The sequence below is a fragment of the Pholcus phalangioides genome, unplaced genomic scaffold (genome assembly GCF_987345545.1).
Source record: "Pholcus phalangioides strain wild (caught in Gottingen) unplaced genomic scaffold, Ppha-v1.0 ptg000024l_1, whole genome shotgun sequence".
NCBI lineage: Eukaryota > Metazoa > Arthropoda > Arachnida > Araneae > Pholcidae > Pholcus > Pholcus phalangioides.
The window spans coordinates 15,808,254-15,833,926 of record NW_028301616.1 but is presented as its reverse complement, the minus strand read 5'-3'; the positions used below and the strand labels follow the sequence as shown (position 1 = coordinate 15,833,926).

General features: G+C 35.2%; 1 protein-coding gene across 1 annotated transcript; it reads right to left on the bottom strand.

Annotated features, from left to right (window-relative positions):
- Nucleotides 1-288: 288 nt before the first annotated feature.
- On the bottom strand, nucleotides 289-25,142 carry Syx6 (Syntaxin 6). Its single transcript, XM_089250736.1, has 8 exons — nucleotides 24,788-25,142; nucleotides 19,467-19,633; nucleotides 17,190-17,284; nucleotides 14,758-14,805; nucleotides 12,518-12,619; nucleotides 8,377-8,483; nucleotides 6,038-6,132; nucleotides 289-1,072 (listed from the first exon to the last, which is right to left on the bottom strand). The coding sequence occupies exons 1-8, from the start codon at nucleotides 24,820-24,822 to the stop codon at nucleotides 996-998; spliced, it is 726 nt and encodes a 241-aa protein (XP_089106862.1). The 5' UTR covers nucleotides 24,823-25,142; the 3' UTR covers nucleotides 289-995.
- Nucleotides 25,143-25,673: the final 531 nt, after the last annotated feature.

Here is a 25,673-nt window from a genome sequence, read left to right as displayed (position 1 = left end):
AAGTTTATGTCCCATGTGTAACCAACAATGAGAAACGTACAAAAAATCATGGAAGTGACCGAGAAGACTCCTTCGACTATAGTTCAAGCTACACAAAAGGTGCTCACATTGAAATGTCATAGTTCTATGTAACACAAATCACAATTAAAATTCATCATCCACTGTTTGTCACATTTTATGTGCTACATAATTTTTCTGTGATATAGTACTATCCGTGGGTGAAATTTGTAACCATTTTTTAATTTATCAAAAAAAAAAACTCCATGTTAAGTATCGTAGTGCAAAGCACAATTTTTTTATTTTCAAAATGAGTCAAGGATTTTTTGCCCTCCTGTATTTATTCGAGTATATAGGATGCGATTTTTATTGAATTTTCACTTCTTCAGAGACCTAGGACCTTGTGTGCACATGCGAAGGTTTACTTGCATCTTTTTAGTACAGTGCACATTGCTTAATATGATCACATCAGGACTCTGGTTTTTGATAACAGTAACCAACTGATTCCAGTTGCATGGAAGAAGAATGTACCTCTCTCTAGAGCTGATATCATTTATCCAGGAAATGCTGCATTTCAAATGCACTCGATTGATCTGAGGACAATGCTTTGTGGAGCGAGAGTGAAAAAGAAAAGAGCTGTTAGGGAAGCTTTGTGGTAGGAGAGTCCAAATTGACGAAAGCTGGTAGCATTAAGAAAATAGGGTTGTTTGCTAATATGTGAATTTTATGCTGTTAATCTGAGAATAAACAAAATGAGGAGTTGCATTAATAAATTTAGTTCCCTTATTTTATCACTAAAATCATATCTCGTCCTATATATGAGTAAATACAGTGTACTGAATTTTCTCCTCATAATCATCAATCTAGGAAGCAGCTCCAAAAAATTTTTAATAATTATATTACACATAAATGCTGTTATATATATAATAGTATATACATGCACATAGATACACAACTAAATATACAGTTTGACATAACATAAATCTCAATAAAAAATATTACAAGATAAAGAAAAGCAATATGACTATGACGAGAATGACAAAAAGTACACCAATGGCTGTCCACTGCCTACGATCTGAGAAGAAAATAAAACAGATTATTATATATTTATGTAAACTGAAAATTGGTTTAAAATTATCTGCATTACAAACTTTTTTTGTCATATTTATTCACATATTCATCAGAGAAATCTGCCATATACAAGTTTTTAAAAAGAAGTTGACTGCCACTGAGACATTATTTGATCATACATATCCAGCCATCATCATATTCAATTTATCAGCTTATCATTTCTTTTAACACTAGAACAACTGGAATTTCAAACTACCTAGAACAACGTTAGTTGTCATTTTGACCACAATTGGAGAAAATTCAGCAAGCATTTTTTTTCTTTATCAAAACTTCTTAAAACAGTTTCTATTCAGCCTCTTTGGCATTTTTGCAATGAGGCCTTCATGTACTATTTTTTTTTTGGAATTTTGGACAAAAGGGCTTATGACAAAAATTAATCTTTTGTTTTGTTACTTCAAAAAGAGGTTTGACTGATTTTTTAACTTCATGTAATATGTGGCTTCATTTTCACTTGGCAGTCCACTGACGGGGTTTGAAGCATAAATACGCTTGAGAAATTTGATTGCAGAGATTGCATATGGGGAATGAAAAAAAGTGAACAGCCATCAAATCCTGAGCAACATAAAATACATAAGTAAAACAGCTTTTTGATGTTGATAGCACTGTGCATAGAATGAATTCATCTTGTAGAAAACATCAATGACACTCATTAGTAGAGTAATAAAATTTCATAATTTTTGACAGTAATTTTCTTTGTTCGGAATTTCAATTTTTCGTATGCATGGTACTGAAGATCTTGATTTTCTCTGCTTACCAAAGTGTAGAATTATATTTTCGCTTGTTAAAAAAGCATGATACATATAACAGGGGGTAAAAAATCTGCTACAATTTCTGATGTCTGTTACATTTTGCTATAAAAATACTGAAATTCTTCAATTCTGCACCATCTTGTCCAAAAACAAAAGTTTCCCTTAAGAAACTTTGAATTTGCATCACAATAGAAACTGACTTTTTGATAACATCATTTGTCCTCCCCTCAAATTTATTTCTTGGGGCCACAAATGGAATTAGCTTGAGGCCCCCCTCCCAAGGATTCGGCACCCAGGCTTCCAGCAACGTATAAAATTAGGTCAAAATATGTGAATTGCTGCTCATCCATAAAACAATGAAAAATTCCTTCAATTGCTGTTTCCAGCTATTTTATTATGAAATAAGGTAGACCCCTTTGATTTATGTGTTCCTTGCATTAATTATTTTTTGAATTGCGCCGATTTTCCGACTGGCTGTACTTGGTTAAACATTCGTGTATCCTTTAACAAAACGGAAAAGTTTGCGAAAGAATGTATTGGACTGGAAAAACACCAATGTCTGTCTTCACCATGAGGAGTTGCGATGCAAAAGCCATCGGTAAATTCGGGGTGTCTATGGAAGGAGAAGTGACAAAATCCCGGAAAAGTAATGAAACAAGAAAAATGGGGAGTGAAAACAGGTGTACTCGGATTGAATTTTTTGTGAAAATAGAATCTTTCTATTAAATTTCTAATAGTTTAATCATTATTCTATAGTTTTATTTCTATAGTTTAAATTAAAAATAATTTACTTCTGTAGTTTAAATTACTATAGTTTAAGTCAGTTTCCCAAACTTTTTGGCCCATCGCCCCTTCTCCAAAATTTTTTTCTTATCACCCCCAACTCACACCAACCCACAAGATCTTATACTAGATCGAAAGCTTCTACAATCCCCCCTGTACCTTTCCATCTCTCACTTTGGGAAACAATGGTTTAAGTTGAAAATAATTTAAGTCTATAGTATTTAATCACTATTAAATTTCTTAGAATTTTTCTAATGAATATTCTAAGAATGACCCAGCAAAAGAAGTCATCTCAAAGTATGTTGTATCAAACTGAGGTAACGATCAAGAGCAAACTCAAAAAATCTCTTTAAATATGAAATGGCTAAATTTTGGTAAAAGAAGCAAGATCAAACATTCAAAATTGCTTGGAACTGAAGAGAACAAAAGCACAACTTAGACTTGCATCAGCAGCAAAAGCAAGAAAAATAATTACTTTTCTGATGAGTGTGTCAAGTCTCTCCTGTTTATTTTTTGTATTAGTGATTACCAACTCTACGAGCTAAATCTAAAAACATTAATTTTAAAATTATTTTTAAAATTTGAAATACCACATGTTAGCCTCTCATTTGCTGATATTGTAGAGAATGTAGAAGTATATAAATAATTCTCTCAAAATACAATAAGTCTCTCAAAACTTTTGTATGACCTAAAAATTAAAAAAAATATATTTCTTCTAGAGGAAATCTCTATGTATTTTGTTCCTTGGTGGGGGGGGGGGGGGGGACAACCCTTACTTCTGAGCTGAGATAACACTGTTTTTTTAAAGTAAAAAATCCTGTGTATGCTGCTGCATATATGTACATAAAAACTGTGTATTTTATGTACTCCCAAAATTTGAAAAACTGATAAATGCTGCTCTAAAAACAACATTTTTGCTGCTACAAAAATAAAATTTTCATTTTCCACCCCTGATATACGGTAAAATAATGGATCCCCACATGATCCATCAGATCAGGCTGTGATCTTTTATTTGGCTCCTCTATAGTGAATTTATAGTATGGAGAAATAAAAATGATAAGAATCGGCTGGAGCCCTGTTGGGTAAAATCATGAAAAATGAAGCTTCCTTCCATTGTGATATTGTACCAGCGAATGCAATGCAGTAGAAGCGCAAAGATCCATAAAAACACTAAATGAATTGAATAGCACATGGCGATGAGCTTCTTCGAAAGTGTATCTTTGAATGATACAAAATGGGTACTGGAGAAAAGCAAACACCATGATAGAACATCTGTTCCATCATTATTAATGACTTTGTAAGAATACTGTCCATTTTCAGTATGTTTTGCATTAGTTGAAAATCTCTATAGCAGTCAAAATGACCACTACGACTGACAAAATTGATTGCTACCATCAGTCTACGTAGAACTTCCTTTTACCACTAAACTAAGAACCCTAGAACATTTTTATTTTAGGAATTTAAGAGCCTTAACAAGATGAGAAAAGTCATGCAATTTCAACAAACTGAGATAAATTGTTTGGGTGCAATTGCAGGCTAAAGTAGCTTTTGCGGTCAAAACGACCACTTTCATCATTCTAGTGTTAAAAAGATGTAGAAACAAAACCTTCACAATAAAATAATTTAGCACTTATGCATGAAGATGCCCTAACTTTCAAGATCCAGGAATCAGGAGATCATCCAAGCCTCAAGATCAGAAAGCCAATCAAAAACTTTTAATCATTTTTGTAAAAATTAATTGAAAGACAGGTTAATTTGAGGGCCCAAGAGTACTTATGCCATCCCCGCACAGTACAGTGGAACCACTTAATGATAGAAACCATGGGGCGAAATTTTTTTACGCTAACGGGAAGTGGTCTAGAGTGTTCACCTGGAAAGTGAAAGGACGTGGGTTCGATTCCCCACAAAGGCAGTTCAATTTTCTCTCTCCAAAAATTCATCTTCGCAACAGCAAAAACTTTCATATATAGGATATCCTGTAAGTCCTAATTTAGCCTTTATCTCATCAACTATCCGTTGTAGAGGTATGGTTTTAATTAAAAAAAAATCTTAAAATGTGTTCAGAAATCACTCTGTACCAGAAAAAAAAATTCATGTTTTTAACTGCAATATGCACTGAGATGTTTGAATTCATAAAAAGAGAAAAGTTGGGGAAAAAACAGAAAGAAAGTTGAAAATTTAGATTTTTTTAATTTTTCACTCTTAAAACTTGAACAGGGAACACATTTTTAACATTCCTTAAACTGGAACGATACCTCTGTGACAAACGGTTGATGAGATAAAGTCAGAATATGGACTCACAGGACACCCTGTATGGCAAAATACATTGAGGTCCTTTTCCATGGTCTTCAAAAGTGTTCGTAATTAGAGGTCTGTGCCATTTAACCGGAATTATCTGTTATGAAGCTGTTTTGGTAGAAAAAACTGGAAACTCGGTCGCACTTAGCAATGCTGTGAGGTATAGTTGATATAACAAGCATAAATTTAATATAAAACCAAATTTCATGGCCCCCCATTCTGCCACAGAATCCCTAAGCTGGAATATTCGGGAGGGGTAACCTGTCTATACAAATACAAAGGCCATAACAGGTGAAATGCCCAGCGAGGTGGCTGAAAGAAGATGCCCATAAAAAAATATGGATGTCGAATAGAACTACGATACAGCAACCCATAAAACAAATGAAAAACAATAATTATGATTCAATACACTGCCCATAAAAAAATAATGATTGTTTTATCTAAGATGGTAGCTTCTCAATTTATCCCAATATGGGTTGGGAATTTATAGTGTGAAAAAACAAATGTTGTGTGGCATCAGAATTCCCCAGCCTAAAAAACAAGTATGTGTTTTCTTGTTTTTATGTTATCTGGAATGCCAAATTAATTTCTAATAAAACCAAATCACATGGCTTCCCCCACAACATGGAAATCAACATACAAACAATGGTTAATGTTGATGCCTGTTCATCGATAAAGTAAATACATTCAAAAAGTTGCCAGTAGCTTAAACCTGTCAGTGAATGAAGGCTTTTTAATGGCTGAAGTTCTGGTGACATGCTGTAGAGCTCCTGAAGATGACTGCAGCAACCTTCTATAGGCAAGTTAACATATGGTAACTAGTAATTGGCATAAAGGGCCATCTACGGGCACCTTTTCATCAGCCACCTTGTTGGGAATTTTGCTTGTTGTGGCATTGTTTTTTTATTTGTATAAACCGTTCAGGGATATAATTTTCCATTAAAATCGGGAGAAATTTAAATTAATTCTGGAGAAGAGGGGTAAAAGAATCAGAAGATCCGACTGGTTTCATAGTATCATGTTATGTAACAAAATATTATTTCTTTGATGTACGATCACAAACAATGCTAAAAACTCACCATTAGTCATTCGAAGGGCTTTCGCAATTTTATTTGCAGTGGCATCCAGCTTTGATTCGGTAACCTCCATCTCCACACCTAACTCATCTAACATCCTACATGACAAATAAATGGGAGTAATTAATGAATTTCCCCCATCTGGTGAATTTGTGAAGCTCATGCAACTAATTGACATTAAGGCCGGTCATCCACTGGAAGCGATAAACCAGTCGCACACTGTTGTCCGTATTCGCAAAACTGATCCCATTACACAGAAAGTGAGAGAATGCCATCCACTGCAAATGACTTGAGCGAGCGACATCAGCAGATGAGCGGGAATCGCAAGGAATTTGCATAGATTGGGATTTTCTGGTCTTGTATTACCTGCATATGCACAGTACAGTTGTTAACTTTTTTGTACCATTGTTCCATTTTTTTTCTCTCTTTCTGTGCAGGCGAGTCTCCCTTCCTCCTTCCCTGTGTGAGCATGAAAGCTGAAAATTTGATAACTGCTGTTAATGGGTTGTGATGGTAAGTGGTGTGATAGATTAAATAGTATTATTTATTTATTCACAACATGAACACATTCTCTGAGTTTGCGTCAAATGTCTCATTAAGCATGAACATAATAAATACAGGTGTTCTTGATCCATTCTTTAAAAAAAAAAATTTTTTATAGTTTAACAGTTTTTTTCAATATTTCCTCAAGGTTATTAATAAACACACTTGTTTGCACAGTGCAGTCGTGAACCAAGTAGCGTGTAGAAGTCACTTTTAGTGGATTCGTCAGATAACCTTTGTTGTTGAACTCTATGTTGGCTGTTGCTACTCACGTAGCTTGCTGATGTTGTTACTTCCAGTGCATGACTGGCCTTACGTGAGAAACTGCATTTTCAGATGAGAAATATATTTAAGAAACCACTGATTCCCGAAGTAGAATATGCTGAAATCTATGATGTACATCGCAGAACAATCAGTGCTACTGAAGAACAATAAAAAATTCAAAGAAAAATATAGAAAACACTATATTATAACTATGAAAACACTACATACTATGGGAATTTTCACTGCAGAACATTTCCAGTTGGCAGAGGGCTTGTTGCAGAACAGTGCAAAACATTCTGCGTTGGGGACACTGATTAACAAAATTTGATCTCTAACCCAGCAGTTCTCAACCTTTTTGACTCACTGAAGCCTTTTTTATACAATTTCTATGGCGGAGCTTGTAGATCTATTTTTTTTATAGATTCTTCAAATTTATTGATTTACTTTATTTTTCTCGAGCGGCTGCTCAGCCCTAGGGAAGTGCACACGGAGTCCCAAAGGCTTTGTGGAGCACCAGTTGAGAATTGCTGGTTTAACCCATTTTAGACTTTAAAATAGTCAGGTATTATTGAAAAAATTAAATAAAACACATAAATTAATGTTTCTAATGTACTCAAATTTTACATTAAAGACATCAGGACAAAAAAAATTAGCTAAAATATTAGATAATTTAATAGCGATATGAATTCAAAATTATCCCTGCCTACATACACTGAATCAATATAGTTTAAATCAGCAATTTATACACATATGCTTATACAGGTTGATGCAGAACTGATGGGCAAAACTTTGAGTAGTGATAGAACACATCTAAACAAGCAATTTTCAACATGTAATGCATGGTCGTAACACAAGCGGTGAACTGCCAGATGAGATTGTCATCTAACACAAAAAGCATTGGTTTTGTCACTCATCTTCACTTCAAGGCAGATATGAATTTCATGTATGGTGCTGCAGACGGGAATGCTGTGGAATCCCAAAGACTGTACAGGAAGTGCTTTACCAACAAGCTCAAAAAACTATTGAGCAATTTAACTGGTGTCTGAGTAAAACAGGATCTCTTGTCAGTGGCATGCAAGATACAGGGTATGCCAGGAATGTAAGGATGCCACGAGAAGTCCATTTTTAAGAGACACCAGCTCAATCACTCAAAGGTTTCTTGATTTGGTATATGTCTTGTTGGAAAACTCTCCCAGTGCAGTTTTTAAGCTTACAGAGCATTCCGCAGCACTATACATGAAATGCATGCCTGCCTTTTCCTGAAACAGGCTATTCTTTCTGCAAATTCCTGATAGAAATGTTTATAAGTGGCAAAACCAGCTCTTAATACATTCAATGGTAGAATCATGTTACAGAATCATCACTGCTAGATCACACATCTAGTAGTTCACCGCTTTCATTACGACCATGCATGGTATGACGGAAACTGCTTCTTTAGATGTGTTATCTTACTACTTAAAGTTTTGTGCAAATGTTCTGAATCACTTTGTATACTGCATTCACATGAAATCACACAGTGCATTTATTCTACTTACACAGATTGTTCGTCGAGTTCAGTGCTAATGTGTTTACCCATTGTTTTCAATGTTCCTACACTGGAATGTATTCTTTCTAGCTCCTCATCTTGTTTATCCATTATTAGCTGCAGAATAAAAGAAACATGATCATTGATATGGAAAAAAAATCCTCATTGACTTTTTTCCCAACTAAAAATTAATATGATACCAAAGCTTTCCACTTGTGTATGAGAATCGGGGACTTAACTGAAGACAATAACTGTACAATCAATTATATACACTCGTGAGTAAGCCTATTAGCATATAAACTGCCCCCCCCCAATTTGAGAACCACCTAAAAGGATAAAAAATTCCAAAACCTATGTACCAGCAGACCCTAAAAAATTATATATATTTTAGAGGAAAAACTGTATGTTTCTGCGTAAACCTTCAAAAAAACAGTTTTTCCTCTTCTCATTCATTCGGCAGACACTTTGCAAAACAGCAACAATACATTTTTCTATTGTATGAATGGCTACCAAGTGGGCAAGAAGGCATGAGTGTGTAATTGGTTGCACACCACTTGATGTGATCACATCGGGGGACTCTGGGTTTCTAACAACAATAACTGATTGATAACTACAGGAAACGTCTCTTTTTTAAAATCATGGATAATATTATAATTCAGGTATTCTTCTTTTGCAAGGAACGAAACAGACCAATACCATAACCATGGAAAAATTCATTTATAATTATAAGGATTTCAGTTTATGTTATGAACTTTTTTTCTATCCTAATTTTTTTTGAATTTTTTTGAAACCGAGGTTAAACCATGCTTTTTTCTCCATAAGTTATCTTTATAAGTCTGCAGATTATGTAAGATAAAAGTGGGTGTACCTGCTTCCCCGTTGAAAAACATTTTTGTACTCCCTTATCGGCCATGCATACTGTTGTTGCAGCAACTATACGATACAGCAACCAGGACTTTTATCGAATATAGTTATCAATTAGTTATTGTTATCAACAACCAGAGTCCTGATGTGACTGCATTAAGTGCCCTCAACTGTATATCCTGAAAAATCCTAGTTGTGAGTGCCATGACCATATGTCCCGTTTGGTCAAATGAGACATAGAAGCAGGACATTTTTCCTTCCCCACATAGGTTTTTTTTTCATTCATCACTTATGAGGAGTTAGAATAGAGTTGTCTGATATTTATTATGAATTACGATACTTCCTATAATGTACGGTGCATTCCATAGATTCCCTTGTGAAACGTCTTCCGGCCGAAGAACTGTGAATATGGTCAGTTGAAAGAAATTGACCATGAACAGAAGAAAGGGAGTTTTTTACATTACACATGCTTTCACTATATCATTGCAAAAGCAGCACTACATGTACATGGATCATAACAGCTATTAAGGCTTGATTAGGACATTGTGAACTGAGCACAGATATTTTATCAATAAGGGAGCCCTCTGACTTCCTACATAGTCTTGTAGATTGGTAATAATAACTTATAGGGAAGAAAATGAGTCTGGTTCAACTCTAGCTTCGAAATATGCAGAAAGTAAAAAAGACTTTAGACGGAAAAAAAATGATAACATATACCAAAGTCCTGATAATTGTAAACAAATTATTTTTCTTGTGTTATGATATTGGTCTGTTGCATACTTAAAAATGGAAAAATGGCTCTGTTTTAATGAAGCTGTTAGAACTATCTTTGCCGGCTGGTATAAATGTATTCTTGCTATAGGGGAAGGCTGTTGGTAAAACTCTGGTAGAATTTTTTCCCCCTAAAGAATTGACCAGTATGTAAGCTGACCCTACCAACATAGGAAAGAACTTTGGAAAAAAAAAACTGTGTACATGAGCATATACAGTATTTTTTTTCTCGAGAATGTGGCTCTGGCATAAAAATTTGACTTAGACAAATGAACAGTAACATGAAGAAACAATGTGGGTCTAATTCCTTAGAGATTGGTAGGAAAATGTACAATGAAAAAAAGAGTCACAAGCAACATTGGCAGCGTACAACAAAAAAAGGTTGGGTGCATACCTACAAACTTTCAAAATAACCCCCTGAAATGTCTATGGGACAGTTATTCTGTCAACAATGGGAGACTTCAAATATCTAATAATTCTCAATTCCCATTTGCATGTGAGAATTTAGTATGCATACTCATAGCTTTAAACAATGTTATTGAGGCACTGTTGAACAGCTCTCCCAATCGTTATGATGATTCTTTTATGCATGGAAACGCTACAAGTGTTCACGTCTCATCTGAGACTAACGTACAAAGAATTTATGCATTAACAATTAAACATTTTTTTAACTGATTAACAAAAAAATACAAAAATTTAATTATGACTGAAACAATGATTATTAAATATTGAAAGTTTGTCTTTTCGCCACTTACTTTACTGAGAAAAAAAGTAAATATTTTTTACAAAGAAAAAAAACGTGTTTTTGAAATGGTAATGAAATCAACATTTAGAAAGGCTACATGTGATATAAAATATGAAGATACTCTGGAAACTTTTTCTGTTGATCTATTTTGTCTATAATTCCAGACAAAAAGATACTGTTATAAATAATGATGGTGTCACATATGTTATCTCATAGACTCAGTGAAATCCTTCCAAGGACCCCATCAAGAGGTTCAGTGGATTCTGTCTAAGAGCCTTCTAGTATAGACAGTGTAATGTTTGATGATTTTACTGTTGTAAATTCATAGTCATAATCTTCACTCATAGTTCGAAAAATATGTGGCAGATGGCAGCACTATAACAAGCATTACACAGAAACAAGCTTTAAGTTAGGTTCACAACATGAGCATGCACATTCCAACATGTGGCAATTCGTTAGAAGTTCCAAAGAGGAATATGGACAAAGTGCATGTGTGGTTTAGTAGTAGTAGTATAGACAGTGAGATCACACCTGGCTTTGACTTGTTCAAAGTACCCAAGCTACCATATGTTCAATGACATATGTTTAACTCTTGAAAGTCAAACTTTTTCCCACGAGTTAAAACATTTTTATCTGGGACAGGGCCCCATAATCCCAGGCATCAGATCACCAAGGAGACTAAAAAACTGGCATTGGTGCCCGAAATTTTCTATGTGTGATGACTGAATTGAAGTCTGAGACAAAATTTTCAGAATGTCACCAAGTCACAGAAAAGCCTAAAAAATTAGTTTGGCTGTTTTTTTCTCTCGAGAAAAACATATTTTTGGCTCCTAGAAAGTTTGGCTGGCACCTAATTTCTCTTTCAATTTGTCAAGTCCTGATGTAGGACTGTTCATGATACGAGTCACTTGTAGACATCAAATGTTTTCTCAGCACAGCTTTCCTCAACTTTGTTGAAAGTGGGTTCTACTGAATAATTTGATGTTGTGTTATGCATTTTTCGACTGTGTTAAAAACATACTACTACTACTACTTGACTGTGCATGGACCTCATACGCATTTCTGTACAGAATTTCTAACAAATCGGTACTTGTCAGAATGTGTGTGTATACGTCTTCTGTATATAACACAAAGCTTATTTCTGGGAAATAGTTATGTGTGTTTAAGATGTGGTGAAATCTGCATTCCAATTTTGGAAGCAACAACACGGCAGACCGTTTTGTAATGGGTGAAGTTTTTTAAAATGTTGTAGGCCTGATTGCTCTATGTGGAGAGACTTGTTTAAATGGGAGATGGTTCACGCATGTGTCTAAAAATTAGAAAAACACTGAAATCAACTGAAAAACAACTTCAGCTAACTACCACTATGCCGTCAGTGGGGTTCAAACCTGGATCGCCATGATGCGAGTCCATTAAAAATGTACAGCATAAAACAAAGATTCATCAGTAAGAAAACTTCAATGCAATAAGTCGGGACTTGATGAATATCATGTTTGAATGGCCACTGGAAAATTAGTCTTGCTGCCTACAATGTTTCATATGTAATTACTAAATTTGAATTTGAGAATAACAATTTGAGAATAACTTTTTCGAATTTATGTGATCTCATCCATTAACATGGAACAGGGTTACAAGTCCCAGGAGAAAACATGTATTATTTGGCCCGTTTATTTGTCAAGTTCTACAGTATTTTGAAAATGATACAAGGTTTTAAATACAAATTATTGCATATTGATATCATAATTGAACATGTTTATTCTTAATAAATTACCTGCTGGGTTTGCTGAGAATCTTCCATGAAACTACCCTGTGTCGGACTTTCTATTTCATTTTCCAGGCGAGTATATTTTGCATAACTCGTACCTAAAAGACCCTGCAGAAAAGAAAAATTCAAAATACATATTTATTACTCTTAATTATTAGAATTATAAACTTCTACCAGCATTAAGATGAAGAAAATAAACATGACCAAATGTTGAAATGCTCTCGATCAGCTATCAATATTAATTTATCTTTAGTAAAATACTGATAAAGGTAAAAGTTAGGGATAGCCAGATTAATCGATTAATTGGATTGATTAATCAATCAATCAATTGTTAATCACAGTTAAAAAGTTTAGTTTTATTAATTGACTCAATCAATTCAATTAAAATTTTTACTAAGTTTATAATTTGACTTGATTTATTTGACTAAACCGATTATGTCTTATATAAATTATGTTCCTGTACATAACATTTCAGATAAGTGACACATTATTTGAATCAATATTTTGATCAAATTTTTCGACATGAAAAAACCCACAAGTTGATTCAACTAAAAGTAGTGATGATTTCTAAAATTACTAATTTAAAAAAAAAAAGAAGACAAGGTTCAAATTAAGAAATTTCTGGATATGACAAGCATGTTCAACATATCATCCCCCTTATGCCAGAAATATTAATGGGAAAAATTTAAATTTTACGTTTATCAGTTGGTTGTATCACTTATTTTGCTTTCTATATTTTAGGAGAACAACTTCCATAGAGTAACATGGGTAGACTAAACACTCAAAAGTCATTTCCCAAGTTCTATAAATTTGCTGATTCATATTTCTGGCAAAGGGGGAAGATATTAAATAGCTTCGAAAGCAGACGGCTTTTATTTCCAAATCTAAGTATTTCTATATTTGTTTTCATCTATTCAGTGGATAGATGTGTGATATAAATGAAATATATTTTTATAGCATCAATTAATATTATGTAACTAGCTATAATACCCGGCGCTGCCCGGGTTTTCATTTATGAGGCTTTTTTGGATCACGTGATATCTCCCTCTTTCTTTGCGGGACATACAAATCATGTTTAAGTTAACCAATATGGTGACTCATGAAATAAACAAATCTAGATTTAAAGAGACGTAGAAATGAATATTTTTTCCCCTTTTTCTAAGGAGCGCTAGGTATTCTGATCCCCCCCCCCCCCACTCTGAAGTTCAAGTTATCCATCTGCCTATTTTAGCTTCCAAAAACGTGTAATTAAAGCTGTAGAATTTTTCTGATGCACTTTTTACAGGGCCCATAATTAATTTCAAAATATCCTAACCCACATGAATTTATGTAGTTGAATATCAAAAGACAATAAGGAGATTTAAATAAGGAGACATTAATTTCCATGCTTAAGAAGATATAAATAAAAAGTTGAAATCAATGTTATTGCACGGATATCTAACTCAAAAGTAGGTCCGGCTTATTACTTCATATTTAATCTCCTGGGCTTCATATATCTCTAAGCGAACTCAATATCTCAAAAATCTGGAATTCAATACAATTTTTAAAATTATTGATGTGACAAAAACCCCCACGAAATTCCCACATTGCTAGAGTAAAATCGGCAATTTTAGCACTGATTTCTATGAGGATCACCCTTTTCCTGACCCTCAAAGCGATGCTGACAATGATTATGACGTCTATTCAAAAAGCCTTATTACTCAGAGATTTGAAAAGGTGACAAACCATTATAAAGGCATAAACTATTATGAATATACATATACTAACAGGATTAGAGAAGTAACAAACCATTGTAAAGGCATATGCACGTCTGAAACGCATTGCTAGGGAACCACGGTAACCAAAGTAAACGTTCGAAAAGTGATTGTTGAGGCTCAAAAACCATTGTTACCCAACTGTTTTTTTTGCCCATTTGGGGCACTTGCCCTGCTCTGACGAACTTTTAAAGTAGCCTATCGTTCAAGTCGGGTCCCATTTGGTGTATATGCAAAATTTGGCGACGATCGATCTAAAATTGTAGATTTGTATAGAGAACACACAGACAGACAGAAAATCAATTTTATATATGTAGATTACCAACACTGTTTGCCATAAATGAATAGCATTTGAAATATTAGATTAAAATTTGATTACTCTGTCAATTAATTGATTAAATGTTTTTGATTAACCAGTTAAAAATTTTAATCAATTTCCAGCCCTAATAAAAATGCTTTCATATAAGTTGGAATAGCATGCAAAATACAAACCTGGCGGGTTTTCTTCTCTCTAGTATCAAACATCTTGTCTCTCATAGACTAGAGAAAAAATAATAAATTGTTATTTCTCTGAGAAACTTATTATCAAGAATAGAAAATCTTCAGAGGGGAAAACATGTAAAGAATTATGGACAGTGTTCTAAAAATATGGGACGTGTAACAAACTTTATCGTCATGCATGCAGAACAACTTAAACCAGGTCTATGGCATGTTGATGAGATATTTTGAACAGTATAAGTGCAGAAATGAATTTTCAAGTCAATTGAAAAGTTTGCTCAGTAATCAGATCTAGTACAAAAATCAAGCAAATCGATTCAATGAAACTTTAATATCACATGTTCTTTTTTTATTTCCTGTATACATGAGCTTCAATAAACTCCATGCTTTCATGTACAGTGAAGCGCCTATATAATGATACTCAAGGGACTGGAGAAATGTATTGTTACATAGGAGTTATTGATACAGATGGAATATATCAATACAGTTGTCCCTCAGTATTCACAGGAATTATGCTCTGGGTTTCACTGCAAATATGGAAAATCTGTGAATAACAAACCATAAAATCTTGTTTTTTTAGGCATCTCATTTATGTCTGCTTTATGTGACAGAAGTAGAAAGAGATGTCCAGTGATTCTCTGCAATGTTTTCTTGAACAAACAACTATAATGTCCATTAGCTGTTTCTTATTTTCAATAATTTGTATCGTCAGTAAATTTAGCATGGTTACAAGGCTTACTCAAGCAATAACGGCATTGGTGAAATTCATCCATGACTTTAAGACATTTCCTGCATTTGCTTCCTCAATTGCCTATACAATTATTATTAAGTAAACTTTGAAAATAGCATGCCTTTACTGTTCAAGTGCCTTCTGATTTTCATAACAAAACACCATTTAAACCAATCCAGGAAAAGTGTTTTTGTAGTGCAAGCTCTTCTCTTGTTCATAAAAAAATACGGGAAAATGTGACTTCTTTTCCTTCAATGCTTTCGGCTTTGCAGATTTAATAACAGTCATAGTACGCAAGTTATGCAGTACACACACATAAATTGCATAACTTTATTTTTAGAAAAACAGCACTTTCTACATGACAGACACGTGGATTCCGGAGCTACGGGTGTAGCTACAGCTGATTGAATCTTATCTTATTCTTATCACGTTCTTTTTTCTTCACATATCTGACTGTATAATTACCTGTTATTACATTGATGCTGTAATAACAGGGAACAGCAGCAATAAAGCTAACCATTGTCAGTATTTCAAATTTTTCATTTAAGTTTTTCCCTTTCAGAAATATTTAAATAACAATCTTTTAGAAACATTTTTAGAAGCACTAGAAAAATCTTTAGGAGTTGTTTATTACACGTTTATTTAGCACATACAATTTGTATTTTGTTCCAATGTGAGAAATAATACTGAAATAGAGTTTTCCAGGAAACTGGGAAAAAGACCATAGATATGAAAACCCTTGAATATGAAAAAATCTCCACTAATACTAAGGACTGACTGTACTACGAAAAGTGCACCAGGACCACAGAGTAAAATCATTATACAGGTGATTATCATTATAGAAGGTTACATTATATAGGATTTTCTCTCTCTCCGTATCATCATCATCAACAACAACAACCAATTTCAATCCACTGCTGGATGAAGGTCTCCTCTAAATTTTTTCATTCTGCTCTGTCTGATGCTTTAGCCATCCAGTTGACTCCAGCCACTTTCCTGATCTCATCAATCCATCTTATATGGGGACGCCTTCTCAAATGTTTAACACCACAGGGGTACCAATCTAGAATACTCGTGGTCCATCTGTTGTCCTGTCTTCTTGCAATATGTCCAGCCCATTTCCATCTGAAACGTTTAATTCTTTCGATGATATCATATACCTTTGTATGGTTCCTTATCCAAGTGATTCGTTTTTGTGATGCCTAGCATACATCTTTCCATGCTCCTTCGTGTTGTCTGTAGCCTTTGTATCGTCTTGCTTGTGAGTGTCCATGTTTCAGCTCCATAAATCAGTTCTGGTATCACACACTGGTTAAACACTTTTCTTTTCAGGCATAATGGCACGTGACTCTTCAGAATTACACGGTTTTTGCCAAAAGTGTTCCATCCAATCCTGATCCTTCTGTTTATTTCATTAATGATTCCGTTGTCCAAGGTATACATAACTTTCTACTTCTATCTCTGTGTTGTTGATCAACAACACAGAGATAATGAAATAAACAGATGGATCAGGATTGGATGGAGCACTTTTGGCAAAAACTGTGTAACTCTGAAGAGTTGCATGCCACTATGCCTGAAAAGGAAAGTGTTTAACCAGTGTATGCTACCAGCACTGATTTATGGAGCTGAAACATGGACACTCACAATATATATATATATATTGCAATGGTACAAGAAGGCTACCAACAACTATTACCTGAACTTCTTCTTTTGTTCGATCAATGAATGCTTTCCTTGTATTCAATTCAGTCAGATCGATCTTGAATTTCTTTGGGTTGTTCTCGACAATTGCTAAGTAACTTATGAAGGAAAAATTTCTTTTTAAACTAATAAAGCATGGGTTTTATAAAGATTATTTAGTTCTCTAAAGAAATTTCAGATGTCATTGATGGAAAATTTTTTCTGATAATAAGGGTATTAGGGAAGCGGTAAAGTAAAAAAAAAAATAAAAGAGAGTTCCTAATAATAAAATACATCAATTAGAAGGAACTGTACCTATTTTGATAGATTAGGTGTTGAGGAAAGAGCATTACAGGATAAAAGAGCTATTATCTCAAAAGGAATTCCAAACGTTTTTCCTATAACAGGATGAAAAGCTTGCAAATGAATTTTGACCTGCAGCACTACTTCGAAGACCGGAATACTCTTATCTTCATCTCACTGTCATTTCTTCTTCTTTAACACTGGAAAAATGTGCTTTGTGCACATCCGAAACAAATCCCAAAATGTGCATGAACCTTCACATGCCTACTCCTATGTTCCACTTTTCAAATAGCCATATCTATGTCACAACCAGAGGCGTAAACATGGGGGGGGGGTGGGTTGAAAATTGCTGGTCGTCCCATATATATAGGACTCCAGAGCATATGCAGGAGAGGGAAGCTGCATTGCATTGCTTTTTCAGAAATTATCCAGGGAATGTGGTGCTCAGCCCCCTTACAAAATTTATTGGGGGGGGGGGGGGCTTAAATGACTTCAGTCCCCTAGGTTCCTGTGCCTATGGTCACAACCAATGCATGATGTAATACCGGGATGATCGATAATGCATGATGCATAATCGGGAAAGATTCCGAATTTCTACTCCATCTCACAGACTCATGTGAGAAATTCTTATACTTCCCAAATTTGGACAGTGTTTGCAAAAAAATCCCTGCTTTTAGGAGAAAAAATTATTCCTGAAGAATTTATCTGGATAAAGACAGTTGCTTTTGTTTCCTGTGTATTGTCACCATCGCATCAAAACGCAAAAAAAAAAAAAAAATGTTTTAAGTTTTGCGAGTAAAAGACAAAGTTTGCCAAACAGTCAGCATCAGTCCAGCCTTCTGACGGTCAAATCAGGGAGATTGATCATTGAATGACCATATGTTCTGTTAAGCCTGTATGTCCCAATGCCGATTTTTTTGTTGGCAGATTTCAATTCAAGTAATAAATAAGTAGTAAATGTGACAAGTAATTTGATCTACTATTTGGTGATGATTGGCAACTCAACTGCTAATTGGCAATAGCTAGCACAATGTCACATTTTTCAGAAGGGGGAAAAAGTCATTACTAATTTATTTTCTCAGAAGTCACCAATGAAACAGGTAAATACATAGAAAAATACAACATTCCTAATGCATTTCTACAAGGGGTATAGTCTTCAGACAAAAAATATAATCATTATCACATTGATCCCACTAGGGTTAGTCACTAAATCTTAACTAATGATTGCTCAACAGGGAAAAAACGTCTGTATAAGTTAAATGCTATGGAAAGAATGAAGCATTTTTCTGAACATTTACCTGGTTTTTCTTTCGGCCACTTCTGAGTCAAGTTGTGAGTTAGGTAAAGGTTTATTTAATCTTTATTCATTTATTTTCATCTACGAAAAATCCCATTTACATTCGTTTTAGTAACAAATTTGTGTGTGTGGGAATTTTCCCCGATTCTCATTATCCAAAGTTCACAGCCAAGTAAGTGAAACATGGCAGGCAAAAATGTGACAAATTTTATAATCCAGAGGGAACTATGAATGGAACCCTCTTGTGGTTCTCTAAGATACTCATACTATCAAAAATGGTGTAACTCAAAGTAGAATGTTTTGCATTGATCTGCCATAAGCCCTCAGCTGATTGGAAATGTTCGGCCGTAAAAATTCCCATAATAGTGTTCCTTAAAATTCTTCCATATTGTTTTGCAGCAGCACTGATTGTTCTGTGACATACGACACAGTTTTCTGCATATTCTGCTTTGGGAGGGGATGGTATCTACCCCCCCCCCCCAGGGTATATAAACTTAATTTATTAATTTATTTTACTCTACAATTTACTAAGAAATTAATTTAAGAAGTATGAGGGGTCTCATTCTTGGATATTGGGGACCCCTGGTTGACCTCTTTACAATCGTAGGTGTAATATTACGTCCAAAATAAATTACATGGACAAAAAAAAGTTAAGAAACACCAATAAGTATTCAAATTCGACATAAAGGATACAAATTGTTTCTTCTAAGTCTTCAAGGTCCCATTCGATGCTGCGAAGACTGTTTCTGAGTTCATTTGTAGTCCAATCGACTTCTTCTTTACTGATTATATTCAACTCTTTCAAGTCACACCAACGTTTGTACAAATCTTTTGTCTTGTTGACAGCTTTAACTACTTCACTGTAATGGGGGGGGGGGATAAAACATTCAGCTGTCAACTAAGTAAACAAAGCTTATGAGAGTTGCGTGACCCAATATAATTCTATTTATAGCTACGTGTACCAGACAGTGTTGAAAATAAGTGCATATAATTAAAGTAAAAAGACACTGTATATACTTGTGTACAAGTCAAGATTTTTTGTTTAAAAATTTGTTACGAAATTGGGAGTGTCAACTTATACACAGGTCAGTTCTTGTGGAGGAAAAACCTTCATCTCTATGCAGAGTGACTGGTGGTACTCAAATGAGGTTCAACTTATACAAAAGCATGGTAGTGTTATTGAAAGTTACAGCTTTTGCTAATTTTTTTTTATCTGGGGGAGGGGGGGGGGCAGAGATTTTGCATTGTGAGGAGTGTAATCCCTCACAATGAAAAAGGTGCTAAAGTTTCATGAGAAGGGGGCATAGAACATGTTCAGAATTCATAAAGCTGCCTTGCAATGGAATGTTTTTAAGGGCTACCTACAAGTATGGCGCAAGGACACACACACAATTTTTATGAGGTCAGGGAAGCCCTAAAGGGGAAAAAATGACTGAAAACTCCCCCCTACTCCAGGGTTTAATAATCTGAAACAATTTAGGCATCAACATCTGTTATGATCCAGACATTTTTTTTTCTTCTTTGGGAAAACCCAATTTCATCATGATATGCCGCAAAGTAACATCAACTTACTATTAACTATTACTATTAACAATTAACTATGTAACTTACTTCTGAATTAACCCTCATATATATCTATATGAGCCATATTTACATGAGAGCAAGTACTGGGAGCTGTGAGTGACATTCACTGACTTATGCAACGGCCTGCTTATCTTTAGTATCCAACAAAATTATTTGATATCTTATCACGATTTTTAACCAACTTACTGATATCACCTTATCAAAAACCAAATAACAGTATCTTGTCAAAAGATTATCATTCTGTGAGCAAGGTTTGCAGCAATGTTGGTGGGTTTTCTTCTCTCTGTCATCAATATAACTTGTCACTTTGGCTTTTTTAAAATTTTTCATTGGAAACCGGAATGGTTTTCAGGCCAACATGCTATCTATATAGGGTGAAAGTGCAGGGCCGTCATTTCAACTTTTCCCAGGAGGGGAGGAGGCAAACTGACCCCCAAATGACGGGCCTGTGAAAGTGACCTGTTCTGACAAAAGAACAGGAGTGATAGACAAGCCCAAGTGGAACATGAAACACTCTACCAACCCTGTCCTATATAGAACTGTTTTCGAGCTATGGTGGATAATCGATTATGGTATGGGATAATGTTTCTAATTACATTTTTAATTGGGTTGCTTTATTTTTGAAATATATGACATCCATATTTGTTATGGGCATCTTTTTCTCAGCCACCTCGCTGGGAATTTTGCCTGTTGTGGTGTTGTATTTGTATTTGAAAAATGTATCTAGTCAGAAAAAAACCAAAACTTATTAAAGTTTATGGGAGACATACATGCAAACAAAGCTCATATTTGAAAAAAGCAAAAAAATGCCCAATAACATCAATTTCATCAGAATATTCAGATTCAATGGAGTTATAAGCACTGAAAATCGGCCAAGTTCAAAATCCAATTGTCTGCAAAATTTTTAATTGCCAATTCCATGAACACTTTTCTAGTTAACAACCTGTCAAGTTTACCGAAAACCTGCCCATTCTACAGGATTTTAAAAGAGCCAACAATAAAATTATATTAGTGTTCTAGTTCAGGATAAATTCATCCTTTCGTTTGAATACATCACTGAAATCAGCATTAGTCGAAGTAGACATTTTAGTAGGTTTTGGTGATAATTTTTTGATTTTCCACTTTGCCAATCTCTCAGCACTTGTAGGTGGCCATTAAATGCAGATCTTGATAGAGGTAGGGTCACCTTATAGGATTTTTTCTGAAAAATCAAGTTGTTGCCAAAATCTAATCACCAATTCCAAATTTTTGCCAAACATCTACTTTAGCAAACACTCTGATTTCGGTGATGTATTGCAAACTAAATTTCTCCAGAACCTGATATGGTTGATTGTAGGCTCTTCTGAAAGCTGGTGCAATGAACAAGTTTTTGGTATATTTGACTGATTGTAGCTAGAAGGTTGTTTATGGAATAAGTGATTAAAAATTACAATTTGATTTTGAACTTTTCCAACCTTTCAGTGCCTGTAGCCAGGGCCGTCTTTAGAGCATCATGGGCCCCCCGGGCGAAGTAATTTTTCTGAGACACTACCTGGCCAATTGTCGAAAATTTCAACTGCTTCTTGTTTTTGTGAGGCCCTTTTTCTCTTGAGGCCCCCGGGCCACGCCCACGTGGGCCCCATGCGTTAAGATGACACTGCCTGTAGCATGCCATTAAATCCAGATATTTCAATGGAAATAGCATCATTTTATAGGATTTTTTGCTCTTTCCAAATATGAGCTTAGTTTGCATGTAAGTCTCTCAGCAACTTAACAAATTCTGGGGTTTTTTTTTCAGATAAGACACATTTTTCTTCCATAAATCAGTTATCCACTATAAGTCGAAAACTATTCGAAATAGGACAGGGTTTGTAGGGTTTTCGTGTTCCACTTGGGCTCGTCTATCACACACACTCCTTTCATTTGGCAGAATAGGTCATGTTCACCCTCTATATTCTACAAACTTTGGTGTTATCTTTGTCTCTTTAGCCAAAGCCCCAGCACGGGGGCCACAGCCAGACCCCCCCCCCCCCAAGTCGTCATCCCCCCAAAAATGTGAGAAAATGACCAAAAAAAGGGAAAAAGATGGCCAAATCTATTGTTCTATCACTTTGGTCGCCCCAGAAATGAAAATGGTCCCCCCCCCGAACGAAATTTCTGGCTACTAGCCTGTCTTTAGCTCATTTTCCTTTTTTTTTTGTCATCAGGGTCTCTTGAATTATCACGCTCATGGCCCTAACATCCGGAAGCAGGGCCTCTAGACTGGGACCTTCGCAGGCCCTTTTATAATGAATGTATGGCGCAAAAAAAAATTAAAAATAATGAGAATCATCCCAGTCACCCCCACCCTTGTGGGGGACACATGATTACTCCCATTACTTAAATATAATGTACTTAATTTTTCCACTATTTCATAGATGAATAGAAAGCCTAGTTTCTTGCCCAAAATGTGCCACTAAAATGATTTGAAAAAGCAATCAATGCAATGTATTTGGTTTCCGTTCATTGATTTTTGGTGTTGCCTTTGTTGTATTTTGGGTTATTGCATTTATTTTAGGAGCATTCGAATGCTGTGAAATATTTTTTGGCAGTCATCGTCAATTTCTGTGATGTTGAAGATATTTGCAAACAAGAAAAATTTGGGACGCCAAGTTTTTGGGCTAAACCTTGACATAATCAGAAATCACCAATTTGGTGACAACTTTGTTTGTGGAATTTTAACCTGATAAAACAATACAATAAAACCTATCACTCTGGACTCCCACAGGCAAAGATATAGGGGTGTTATGTCCCCGGCCCCAGTATCAATGACAGAGCCAACTCATCTAATGTATATGCATATACACTAAAAAAATCCCTCTAAATGGATATCCCTTCCTTTTTACGGCTAAATAATAATTTCCCCCGGATTTCTCTGGATTTTAATATAGCTGTTCTGAAATTCTTTTATCCTGCAGGTGTCCACAAAAAAGAGGCAACACTGCATTCGAATTGGCATCATCATGCCCCCCCCCCCCAGCTTTCTAAGTCTATCTTCGCCCATGTGGATACCTCCAACATTTTGGACAGTTTTGAATTGGACTGGCCACAATTCAAAAACACAGAGTGTCTATAATCTTGGACAGATTTTAATGGAACCACTGGTGTCTAACTTTGATAGCTGTTACTGTACAAGAAACCCCCCCCCCCCCAAAGCGTTTAAAGTCTATCTTCGCCTATGTCCAGACCTCCATACATTGTGGATGGTTTTGAATGGGACTGGCCAATAATACAGAATGTCCATAATCTTTGGATAGATTTTACTGCAACTACAGATGTCCAACTTTGACAGATGCTACTGCACAAGAAAACCTCCCCCTCGCCAGACTTTCAAGTCTATCTTCGCCTACGTCGACACCTCCTACATTTTGGACAGTTTTGAATGGGACTGGCCAAAAACTTTCCTTTCTTTCAAACCGAGCACAACTCAGGTCTATTACCATCTATGGGTGATTTACTACCTAGTGAGTTGCGCCGGAAGTGTAACTGTGTGTGTACCTAGCAGTCTGAATGCGTATGTAGTGTTGTGTTTGATTTTTCAGTGCCGCCACCTATATTTCAGAAGTGAAGTAAGTGATATGTTAGGATTGAATTACATATGTGTTGTTTGTAGGTCTGTTGCGAGACTTTAAAGGGAAGATCTCGGCTCGCATTTGCGCCTTGAAGTTGGGAATCACATGGCCAAAAACACAGAATGTTCATTATCTCAGATTTTAATGGAATCATAGGTGTCTAACAGGTGTTACTGTACAAAACCCCCAGTCTTTTAAGTCTATCTTGGCCTATGTTGACATACATTGTGGGCAGTTCAGTTATGATTGTCCATAATCTTGACAGATTTTAATGGAACCATAGGTGTCTAACAGGTGTTACTGTACAAAACCCCCAGTCTTTTAAGTTTATCTTGGCATGTTGACATACATTGTGGGCGGTTAAGTTATGAATGCCCATAATCTTGACAGATTTAATGGAACCATAGGTGTCGAACATTAACAGGTGTTACTGTACAAAAACCCTCAGCCTTTTGAGTCTATCTTGGCCTATGTTGACATACATTGCGGGCGGTTGAGTTATGAATGTCCATAATCTTGACAGATTAATGGAACCATAGGTGTCTAACTTTAACACGTGTTACTGTACAAAAACCCCCAGTCTTTTAAGTCTATCTTCACCTATGTTGACATACATTGTGGGCGGTTCAGTTATGAATGGAGTGGTTATAATTTGGATTATGACCGGCTGACCATAATCCAAAAACCACAGAATGTCCATAATGTGTGTCCAACTTCAACAGATGTTACTGTACAATAAATCACGAAAAATTAGTTTATAGTGATTAATTTTCACATGATTATCTAAATCTATGAAGAAAGAGAGTTATTTTTTTTCCCCTTCCATATCAAAGATCTTACTCTTTTACTACGAAAAATGGATCTTCAACTGTCATGTCCCCTTTATTTCGCACATGCGGACTTCTCCAGACACTTCACGCTTTCATTTTATGTCAATAACATCAAAAAAATGTGTAATTATTATACACGAAAAGATGCAACGAAAACAAATTGTTTTTTAAAGTGAAATCACTAATGCGATGTTATAGCGACATAATCATTAGTTATTCCGCCATCATTGATCAGTAACGGCTGCTGCGAAATTTACGAGAGTCTCGAGAAAACATGTGAAATCGGAAAAATCGCTAAATATCCTCCTCGCAGCGCTACGTATAGGTACATGTAAACAAATGCCATCAAAATATCGATCACGAAAACCCAATTAGCTACGGCCTGGACCCGATTCTTTTAGTCTTTTAGTGAAAAGTAGCCAAAAATTGCAAGATAGTGAGATGAAATGCCAGATGCGATAACCTTCGAAAAAATTTCTAGTGAGACCATATACCCCATATTTTGATACATTTCATGCTTTTGGATTTCTATCTGTATTAAGAGTTTTGCTTACCTTTTTGGCGAAAAATGACAGTTTTTTGGTGGCAATTGCCCGTGTTTTACCGTATTTGAGATTCCTCAAGTTGATTTATTTCCTAAGAAAATATGGTCAGATAAGTAATAAAATTCATTCCCGAAAAGTAGCTTTTGCTGCCATCTATCAAAAAATTTAAAAACATCATTAATGGATGACAAATATAAGAATATAGATTCTGACATCTGTTGTTCAGCAAGTAAACGGAAAAACAATCAACTAGTACTATTTATAAAGCACAGATGGCAGCAAATTCAAGATATAGGATATTTTATAACACCGGTCAAAGCCGTCAGAATTTTCATATGTCAACAAAGATGG